The following is an 11,597-nucleotide window of genomic DNA, read 5'->3' as shown; positions in this document are numbered from 1 at the left end:
AATGTTTCTGTTCATTTTGCAGCATCGCTATGTTGTTAGAATGGGTCACAAAATGAATGCTAGCCAACTACCTGACCTTTTTCTACCAAGCTGACCTTTAATTCCTCTCTTTCCTGTTTGCAAAGTTTATCAGTTCTGTCCAGTTTCTCAAGATGATTTTGAATCCTAATTCCACCCTTCAACATGCTTGCAACCTCACTTGCCCCAACATACCATACAAAACTGTCTCTATTTTCCCTGCTATATATCCTGCTAGAAATAGATCACAAAGCAGTCACAAAATCTCTCTTGCGCATATGCATCCTGCAATCCAACAATCGCTGCTTATGCTCTTTTTTTTTGCTGTACCTCTCCAAAAAAAGAAAAACAAAGACACAAAGTTATTTGTTTGTTTGTTTGTTTTTAAAAAACACAGTATTTTTACTGTAAGCACTGGTAAGAAAACATAAAACAGTGAAACAGTAGACCATCTTCCCTACAGGGACATGTATAGGAACCTATGGCATGTTTGAAAAGTGTGTGTGCTGTGAAAGTAATCTCTACACACGTAAAGAGATTTTTACAGTTTTAAAACTGATTTGTAATTATATTTAAGACAATGCTGTCGATGTTTGCTAAGGAAAGTTCAAATATAATATTAAGAGGAAAAGAGAATAGGAAGACCTGCTCAATGCTTTAAGCACAGTTCGTTTCCTCTCTGATTTGTTTTTCATTTTTATATTAGGAGGAGCAGGATTTGAACCCATGTTGGAAACAGTTCTGCATTTAAGTCAGTGAAATTAAGTGGTTATTTCACATTGCTTAGCACAGTAATTCCTGTTCTTCCACTTTTTAGACTGTAAAACTCCAGTCTGCTTGCTTCAGAGTCCCACAGCTGAGCAACGCAGCACCCCGGGACTGGATTCAGTGTACCAAAGCCATTGATTCCTACTGTCCTGACTAAAAAGTGTTAAGGGATGAATTTGACATTCACAGTGATAAAGTTACTGCAAGCTTTGGTAAAGACATTAAAGTGAAAAAAGGGTTGTTCAGCACCTTGATTTCTCATGAAACTAGAGCAAAGAAGGAAATTGAAACCAATACAAAACATGAATACAAATTTACATTAAAATTCAAGCTATTACAGATCTTCTTAGTTCAAGTCCTTCTGTCATCAGAAAAGGTTATTTCTATGATAGCAAATAGAAGCCCCATATTTTAAGGCCATTTTTCCACCTTTACCATCTAAACTTTTGGCTCCATTTTAAGCATCCAGCAAGCCGGGGTTAACTTATGCAATAAACTCACTCCATTCAGCCATGCTGGATTCACACCAGTGCTAGTTCTGCTCTCAGTCGCACCATGGTAAATACCACCTTTGCTCACACTGGCGTAAACTCTTCATTCTGTCAGAGGGAAGAGACAGACAACTGCCCAACTGTCAGGAGCTTCACAGGGTCTTGCAAGGTATCCACAGGAAAATGATATGCTAACTTGGACCAGGAATTGCTCTGCCTTTGTGGACTTCGATAGGAATGGAAAAGTTCCTGGTGTCTTAAAGGAGTTTGTCCCAAACAGGAATATGTGTAAACATAATAATAACTCATAGAAGATACCTTGTGCAAAGAAAGGGGAAAGAAGAGTTCATGTGGAGTAAAAGAGAAAATCTAGGAGAGCAATGGGAATGACAGCACAAGTTTAGCAATGGAAATGTGCATCAAAAGGATGCGATACCTGAAAGCAAGTGAAAATCTTTGAAAGAGACCTTTCAGAGAGTTATAGTCAGTGAAACACTGTAGCATTTTTGGTCCAAGAAGATGCACATGAATCCTAAATACAAAATGCTCTCACAGTGATGTGACTAGTTAGGATTCCGTGTAAAAATACAACTTCCAACCACACAGCTCCTTATGCCGTAGCTATTTTCACTTGGACACAGAAATTAATATTTGGCAGCTCTGAAAATACTTTTGCTTCATGTGCTCTTGAAAGAATAAAGTTGGAAAGAGTGAAAAGTATGAAATTTGGTGCCCAGCAAACAGTCTAGAAGAGAGAAACTCTTTTAGACTCTGAAAATTACAATTTTACATTATTTCATTAATTGCTGTGTGCAAAGGAGACAGTTCATTATAGAGCCACAAATTCTTTCCATGACTAGAAACAACTGGTGACCTGAAAAAAATCCACAATCCCTACAGTCCAACATCAAGCTGAGTTGCAATTGTTTTGTGAGCTGAAGGAATGACTTCACTTACAACCTTGAAGCTCTTGATGACGTAAGTTGGTCCCTCCTGTCACTGGTGAGGAGGAACGTTTCCTCCTGTACTAAGAATACAGTGCTTCAGATGTACTGTTCTTCATCTGCTCCATTCATGAGCAATGACCACTTGTCCCCTTCCTCCTCAACAAAACCATTACGTCTCGGCAGCTTGTCTGAAGTCAAGGAAGAGAGAGACACTTGGCTAATTTGATCCCAAGGAGCCAGTCTGGATGAATCCCTCCGCCTATCATCCATTCCAATATGAACACTGATTTGGGAAGGAGTAAGTGGCTTCATGCAGCCTTGAGCTTGTGCTTCGTAACTTTCCGTGTCTGGCTTCTTATAACTAAGAACAGAAAGAGAAAATATGTTTAGTACCAAGAGGTCGATGTGTAGAAGTGTCTTCGGCATTAGAACAAATCAGAAACTTCTGACAACCTAAATGTTACCTGCACTTCAGACACAGTGTTAATGGCTAAGAGTACTGGTCACACGGCATTAAGACATTTCAACAGTAAAAGAGAAGGACTCTCAAACGGAGGGTCTTTAAGAAAAATGATGAGTTTGCTGAATTATGAAAGTGTTTGCAGTAGACAATGGACTTGATGACCCAAAAATCACTTTGTGATTCAATGTATTCTAGGTCAAAAAAAAGCCCAGCAATGGCAAGTATGCATGGTCTTCTTCACATATATGTATTATCATGTTCTTTGGAATCTGAAGTTCTGTTCAGCTGATGTGAAGCTTCAAGAAAGATTATTGTCCTACAGAGTATACTGTAATACAGCTTCCATAAGTCTGAAGCCAAATATGTTTTGGAGGGTTCTCAATATCTAACTACAATGGTGTCTGATACTTAATGTAATCAGCACAAGATCAAAAGAACTGGAAAATAAAGAAATCCCTTTATACAAATTTCTCATCCTTTGGATAACTACACACAGAAAGTTTTTAGGATGAAAAATCTGTAGTGGTAGGGCTGATTCTGCAAACAGACATGAGCATGTATCTAGTTTTTATTCTAGATTGTGGTCTCATTGAGCATTTGCTGCATCAGAATCATGATGCAGCAACAGATTTCCTATATTAGTTTATACTATACTGTACTATACTATACACTACAGAAGACCCCAGCTACAGTAGAAATATTTGAAATTTTGGACTAATTTCAGACACTGTAAAAAGTCTTATTTTGAAAGATGTTTGCTCACAATGCTGTTAAAAACAGGTCCACTCTAACTGCACCCAAAAAGGGCACCCAAAAAATGTAGCATAAAAAAATTAATAGAATTTGAAAAATCTTGTTATATTTCAGAAATTGGTTCGCTTCCAAAAAAACAGAGCAAGATGCTTTATCCGTAGGAAGGTGCAAAAGAATAAACACACTGCTTCTCTGTTTCTCTCTGGCTAAATTAAACAGACAAAAAAATAAAAACAGGTACCAATCTTTTAAAAAACATCTACTGCTACATTATGGTGAACTGTCTTTTGAATGATTTATTCACTTGATATTCACAGCAAAACCAGTGCTGATCATTACCTCACTTGGTATTAAACTAGATCTCCAACACAGGTGCCCAGTCGGCATGCAGTCAGACTTTTAGCTGCTAGTTAAAGAATGCTCAGTACAGTCTTAGTCCAGGTGATATCCGTCTCTTTTGGAGCCAAGGATTAGACAGAAGAACCCCAAGTTAAAGGACTGTCAGGTACTTTTGGGTATACAAAACCCAAAGTAACATCTCACTTGAGTCCCTGCAGCAGTGCTGCCTACGGTTCCCCAATTGATTAGTATAAGACAACTTGCCATTTCAGCTGCAGGGAAGACAGCACGACAGACACAGAAGAAGCTGCCATTGCAGCTGATCCCATCCAAGGCTGAAGCACGAGGCCAACAGGCATGAACACACCTAGAATAAAAACATATAGACGTCAGCCAGAGCCACCTGTCCCAACACAGACGTTTCTGTCTCTGCATATCATAGAACAGATCAGCAGTTCTACAACATGACTTGCTGAGACCTCCATGAACACAACTGGATTGATATATATTTACTCACTTATTTTTAAATATGTCCCTTCCGTTGCAAGGGATGACCTTTGCACCAATTCAGCTACAAGACTGTGGCCACAAGGTAAGGCTATTTGTCCCTTTCAGCTATTCTGCACATATGAAACAAAGCAAAAGCAACAGAAAGACAAGGCAATAGTCTAGGCAAAGGAGGGAGAAGTTACTCATAAAGAAAAAGAGGAATACTTGAAGTAAGTTTTAAGGAGGAATTTGGAGCATGAGAAGATACTGACAGACGCAGACAGAATGCAAGTAGGAGAAAATGTGTGATTCAGGGTGAATAAATGAGGGAGCACCCAGAAGTGGGATAGTATCTCTGATTAGAGCTGGGTTTGAATATACAGAAACTAATGCCCAAGTGCTGCTATGTGAAATAAGAGTATGGTTTTAATTTCATCACATAAAAATTTATTCCTAAGCATTTAAAATTTAGGGAACAAAGATTTTTTTCTACAACATAAAAAAAAAACCCCAAAACCTCCTCCTTCTGCCAAGTTTTAAATACTCTAGGAACCAATCTTTGGTTCCTTGACCAGGAAATCCTGCAAGAGGCACCACAGAGCTCAACTGTGCTGCTGTCTTTGACAAACTGGGCTCTGGCAGTCACATACCTGCTGCTATGGGTATTCCAAGCAGATTATAAATTAAGGCAAGAATGAGATTTATTCGTATTCTTCGAACTGTTCTCTTTGATAAGTGAATACTGGCAACTACATCCAGCAAGTCGTTCTGCAAGACAGAAGAGCATTGAAAGTTTTCCATGTGCAGTCTTCAGAATACCAAACCAAAAAGAGGAGTGTCAGTGATGATGAAAGAGGGCAGGTCAAAACTGTAGTGCTCACTCGGATAAGAACAACATCTGCTGCTTCAATGGCAACATCGGTGCCCGTTCCAATTGCAATTCCAACATCAGCCCTGGCGAGCGCAGGGGAATCATTGACTCCATCACCAACCATCGCAACCTTCCTCCTCCCATTTTGGAGCTCCTGGACCTTTGCAACCTTGTGAGAAGGAAGAACCTCAGCAAAGACTTTTTTGATCCCAACCTATGTAGAAAGAAAGAAACATACCCAGTTGGTGATATGCTTCATGCTAAAAGGAAGAGCCATTTGCTCTTCTGGGTGAAGGGGAAACAAAGGAAGGTCAGCCAAACTGATTCTGGTGCAGGCAACACTTGCAAGCTACACAGAAAGCTGAAGACCAACATGCCTTTGGCATAAGAAAGGTACTGATTACAGCCCCCTCCATCTTTTCTGCAGAGATGCTGGCAAACCATGCTCTTCCCTTAGTGTCATGCCCCGCAGGGCTTCTGAAGTTCTACTGCCCTGGCAATAAAGGTTTGATGGTTAAAAGAGCCAGTTTTTAGTTAATCATGCTGCTTGATGCACCAATAAAGATTTCAGTGAAATGCAACACAGGAACCATGTATGATCAGGTAGTTACATTAGGGGAAACACAGAAATGCGAAGTATGTGCAAGTCTCAGGTAAACTATGAAAATAAAGCAGATGGCTGGCTAAACACTTGTACCCATCCACATCTTGACTAATATGGAGTTGCTACCAATGGCTTTAGCATTGTAGTTGAAAAACAGGTGGGTGTACTAACGAGGGCTGGGATAATGCCCCTGGTTTGGCTGCCTCATCAGGCAGAGGTCAGCTTTTCACTACACAAGGTGGAAGCTCTCTTTTAACCTTTCAAAAGGTAACATTTTAAAAAGTTTTTAGGACTGGCTTACCATTTTTCCATTGGAAAGGAAGTAAGTGCCAAAAATTCAATGAAAATGTAGGTTGGCACAGACTAAGCTTGTTTGAAAACTTCGCTTGAGTGGCTGGAACCATAAATCGAAGCTTGTTTCTGAAAGACTTCTTCTCTTAACAAAGAAAGGTGGGGTGGGAAAGTGCTTTACCACAATTGAACACAAAAGCGAAAGTGTGAGTCAAAGTAGGAGAAGGATTAAAGCATCACACTGAGAAACAAAACAGACCTCACAGCATATGAGAACGTGCATACCACAGTGCTGGCTGAGTCAGCTGCGTGGTGGGATACCTGAGGAAAGCAAGGTGGCACACAGTAGATTAGAAGTAGACCTGATGCAAAGGGAAAGAGGGAAATGGAGAGGATGGAAATGTAGCAAGGTAGAGTGAGAATTTGGCTTTGCCTCTGGAGCAACATTTATAGTTTGAGATCAAGGAAATCTCATATAAACCCAACCTCTTTTAGACTGCTATGCTTCTTAACAATAATTATTATTGTTATTACTGTATTACCCTTAAAGATAATGATAAATCCCCACTTCCTTTATTGGGAACAGGACTGGACTTTAAAGGAACTTTCCTTCATCACTAACCAAACATGGCTGCCCTTCAGTGAAGGGAAGCAGGATACTTCAGTTCAGCAACAGACTAATTACTGTAAGAAACTCTGTACCTCTGGAGAAGTAATGACTGCTTGTCTTCAGTGAGATCTTAATGCAGCCACTGGCCTTTATTATGCCATTGTACCTGACCTGTTTTTCAGTCCAATTCAAGAAAAGTTAGTCTTCATTTAACGTATTCATGGAAACTCAGAGTTCCTGCTCCAAATTCACTAGGGTAACCAGAGTTTTAGAACCTCATTGCATATTTTTTTGAAATGCAAAGAAGCAGATACCTGAGTAGCAATGGCTTTTGCAGTTTTTCTGTTGTCCCCAGTTATCAGCACCACATCTATTCCCATGTTTTTCAGCGCGTGCACAGCAAGGGCTGCCTCCTGCTTGACAGTGTCTGCTATTGCAATCATTCCACACAACACACCTGCACAAAGAAACGTCCGCTGTTAGAGGGAACTGTGGGAGGCAAAGTGGCAGCAAGGGAACAGGACTTCCCCTCCATCGCACCATGGTGGCTCATGAAATAACACATTCTGGGCAATATTGACACTCATCAGCCTGTACAACTGTCTACAGTTTTCTAAGTTATGGTCTCTTTCTTATACACACACACATTTTCTCATTTATATGTTTCAGATTGAACACCAAACACTTTTGATATTTAGGGACTAGGAGGAAGGGGAGAAGAGAAGGGTAGCTTTTAAGTATGCCTGAATCCTAGGGTTTATGGTATGGACAAATAGAATAGTGGGCCAGAGAAAGTTTTGGTATTTGTGCCCAGGTCAGATGTTGAAGCCACTCCTCCAGGAGGAAGTATATGGAGTATCTGGTTTTATGTCCCCTAATCTCTCCGGGTTGGATCTCTGTTATAATTAGTTACTTTCATACAGAAGTGTTGCACCTGCCTTGCAACACATTGACTCAAAGGTGCATCCACATTTTCTTCACGTGACTTACAAAAATCTCACATTGGTTGATTATTGCATGTTACCTTTCAAAACTAAGGACTTAAGTAGGTTTTTCACCCCTGTATCTCTATTTGCCATCACTAGCAGCGATAGGAACGCCAGCTGTACATCAGAGCCCTTTTTTCCATGTTAAGAGCACTTGATTTTGCTGGACTGCTGATGGAGCCCAGGCCGAGACATGCAAATGCCTTTCAAAATTGCTCTGGAGGAGCACCAAGAATATTTATCCAGTAATTGAATCAGAGGCCCCATTTCAAGATCACAGATGCACTGGCAATCTATCACCGTTACAGCAGTTTCTCATATTAAGGTATTGTATGGCACCTCTTTCTGCATAGCACAGAACAGAACCTCTCTGGCAAAACTCATTTAGTCTAATCTTTTATACTTGAATGATCTAATGAATCATTATGTTTATTCATGAAATGTTTTGAAATCAGTGATGCAATAGGTTGGCATGTGATAACCTTAAGTCATGTAAAGTCGGGATGGGACATAGCATTGCACTGGCACTCCTTTTCTGAACAACAGTCCTAGAAAACAGGAGGTTCAGAAAGTAATAGTTAAATTAAAAACTACCCAACAAAATCTTATAAACACTGTTCCTAGGTGAAAGCTTCTTTTAAGACCACCTTGACACTTCGCAGTTCACAAGCGGTTCTGCACTAAAAGATTAGTAGTTTCTTGACATTAAGCCACTAATCAATTGCTCCAGAGTTTGTTTTTATCCATTCCATGGTAGGATCAATTGATGTTTATTAAGTCACTCCAAAGAACAGCAGTTACCATCTATAGCCACCAGTATGGCAGTCTGTCCTTTCGTTTCATGGTCTGTCATTGCATCATTTACGTCATTTGCAATATGCAAGCCATTGCGTCGCATCCATTCACGATTTCCAATCAACACTGAGTATGTATGAGAAGCTGATGGACCTTTGGGCACAGACAAAAAGAAAAATGAGCAACTCAAAAATAGTGAACACAAGCCAGAGATGTTTGAGGATGCCAATGTCAGGCTGCATTAGCTATAGAAAAATATTCTGAAGAGGTTTTCCTAGGGTTTTTTTTGTGTGTGTGTGTTCTGGACTGGAAATGGTCACACCCAAGACACAAACAGAATTAGCCTTGTTGAAGTGCTGCTGTCATGGCCAAGCACAAATGCATAGGCATTACCTGAAGACAGCCTCATAAAACTTTTCTCCTTCAACACCCAGTCTGTGCCTGTTTATATACAGAATTGCGTCATGAACTTAATGGAAGTGTTTGCCTGTATTTGCCTTTGCCAGTTGCCATTGTTTTTCTGGTTAAGTGCAGTATGCACATTTCATAAATGCCATGCTGCTTTGTTCTCACAACTAATGACTTCTTTCAAATATAAAGGCTATTTCTGGTAAGAAAAAAGTAATTCTGTTCTAACAAACAATGAAACAATATGTAGAGCACCTCATTATGAATTCAATCCAATTTCACAAGAGCCGTATGAAGCAGGTGAGAAAATATTACATTAACACCATTCACAAATGGCACAGTTCTGATGACTGAAGTTCTTATTTTATTTAATTCTTCTAATAGCTTTCTCAAAAAGGTCAGAAGAGCCACAGTCTTCTGAAGAGAACTGATGAGCTTCTTAAGAAAGGCTTTAAATACTTTTTCTTTCTCTCCTACACTACAAAAGAGCAAAGTGGCTTCCACAGAGCCTGAAAGAAAAACAAATGTATTGACCTAATCAAAAACGTGAGGCACCGAAACTCAGTTTGCAGATATAACACGCTTCATTGTGCGTCTGCTGAATAGATTTTTTTTTTTTTAAAGTAAGTGCCTTGAGAGATATATGAACAGAAAACAAAAGGCCCAAGTTAATATGGAACTAAAGGGAAGGATATAAAAAGTAGTAGTAAGATGATGCATGTTAAAGGTAACTGCTCTAAAGGGGAAGATAATGCTAACTGGCAAACTTTGCTCTCTGCTGGACCATTCTTATATCCAAAAGGGATATGGCTGGGTATGCCTTATTGCCTATGTATTGCATGGACTTTTCGAGTACCTGTCACGGTAGCATCTAAATTCTTATTTAGATTTCTGAATTGCAGAGAGATCGAGAGTAGGGGAAAGAGTGAGCTTCAATTTTTGTTAAGGCGCATTTTTGTCCCTCATGTTCTTTGCCTCCTTCTGCCATAAATCCGCCTTTCTGTTGTTCCTAGTCCAATAGGTTTGTTTTACAGTGGCTGATGCTATTGATTAATTAGCCCTCTCATTGCGACTGGCAGTCACTTCGGGGGCAGACGTACCCGCGTTATCTCCCAGAGGAGCACTGCTGTCCCTGCTCCTGTCAGCGTCCAGCTTATCGAGACCCTCCTCGGCTGTGCCCAGGATGGCCTCAACACCTCTGACTTTGCAGCTGATGCCACAGCCCGGGACTGCCTGGAAGTCGGTGCAGTATCCTAGGCTCTGAGTGCCAAGCTCCTGTGGACATAACCAGAGTTCATCATCAGTCTGTGCTGCCTACGTGGGGTACAAATATTAGATAACTCCTGCTGAAAAGAGGCCACATTCCTCCTCTTGACAATGACTGACTGACAGAAAAGTAGCATGGAGTATCAGTAACGGAGAACTAAAAATAAGGATGTTCTGGTCATGCTGTGGTTTAGACTTCTATAAAGGGGCAGCCATGCACATCCAGGTTTCAGCCCTAGCAGCAGCAAACAATAAAGGACAGCTTTTCCTGGTAGTTCAAGGACAAAGCAGTTCGTTAGTTACACTGGTGGTTCATGACCACAGCCAAGACCAGGAACTAAAGAGAAATACTATAACAATAAGCCATACAGCTTCTGAAAAGATGCAACTTCTAATTAACCTCACAGACAACTGGCTGTGGGCGATCAGGCCTTTTATGTATGTAAAAGTACAGTGAAAAACTGTATCTCTCTGATTCCTGGAGTGATCTGGCTGGATGATAAGGAAACTGGGTCTTTCTCTTAAGTTAGAGAGAGAAGCCAGTGATTACCTTCAAGATGAGAAAAGGGATTACCAGGACCCTATGAGTTACAAAAAGAATGAAGAAAATATGCATTTATAAAAAAGTTATTCTGGGTTGTCTCTGGAATTTGGAATTACATGTACCTTTCAGTGACCTTCTTACGGCACAGGGATGATAAGGCAGGTGGTAAGAATATTAGCAAACAGTGTAGCATCACAATTCATATAAGCCATGATCCAGTAATAACTGGTGCATGGGATGACTACGGAAGTGTCAGGGAACTAAGACAAATTTGAAAACAGAAAATGTGAAATACGAGAAAGGCAACTGAATCGTTACCCATACTCTCTTTTTCCTTCTAAATTTATATGTTAACTTCCAAATTTTACCCCTGAAAGATCTATCACTAATAAGTTTGATATATTCTTGCCAATGAATTTTTCCATAAATCAATTAATGACTTGTCTTAGCAGAAACAAATTCTTTATTTAAACCAGGCTTCCTATTTTGGTTACTATTTGTGCTTTCATTCTTCCTGAAACATTTGAAGAACACATGCAATATATAAATGACCTTTGAGGATTTGCAAAATTGCAAAGACTTGAGTAATCTATTAATTCATTTGTGGAATTCACAAATATCACAGTTTAATATTCAGGTTTTAAAGCTTTTTGCCTACTCTATTCAGATAAGCAAGTGAGTAATAGAAGTGACTACAGTCAGGTAACATATGAAATGTCACCACACATTTGCTTAACAATGCTATTTTAAGCATAAGTATTCCTCCTGCACATATTCCACAACCCTTATTTTCCCACTACTTCAGGAAAAACTTTGTAAGATCTTGCTTGAGAACTCCACAGCATTACCAGAAAAGCAAAGCTTAGAATATGCCTTCTGGTATTGCCCAGACTAAGATGCACAATCATAAAATCTGCCAGCTTTCCAGCCTGTTACTTTTCAGGTAGGCCTGTC

The 11,597-nt window shown here is 39.9% G+C and overlaps 1 protein-coding gene across 1 annotated transcript in view; it reads right to left on the bottom strand.

Annotated features, from left to right (window-relative positions):
* Positions 1-2,320: 2,320 nt before the first annotated feature.
* Positions 2,321-11,597, bottom strand: part of ATP7B (ATPase copper transporting beta) — a gene marked incomplete at both ends in the record, with an annotated part of 29,498 nt that continues 20,221 nt past the window's right edge. The window contains 7 exons of the mRNA XM_082337633.1: positions 2,321-2,585; positions 4,044-4,146; positions 4,919-5,036; positions 5,150-5,353; positions 6,959-7,101; positions 8,432-8,602; positions 9,934-10,108. Of these exons, the coding sequence (XP_082193759.1) occupies positions 2,321-2,585; positions 4,044-4,146; positions 4,919-5,036; positions 5,150-5,353; positions 6,959-7,101; positions 8,432-8,602; positions 9,934-10,108 (1,179 nt within the window). The remainder of the gene's footprint in view (positions 2,586-4,043; positions 4,147-4,918; positions 5,037-5,149; positions 5,354-6,958; positions 7,102-8,431; positions 8,603-9,933; positions 10,109-11,597) is intronic.

Source organism: Platalea leucorodia (assembly GCF_965183815.1).
Source record: "Platalea leucorodia genome assembly, chromosome: 2".
NCBI lineage: Eukaryota > Metazoa > Chordata > Aves > Pelecaniformes > Threskiornithidae > Platalea > Platalea leucorodia.
This window is presented reverse-complemented; position numbering and strand designations above follow the sequence as displayed.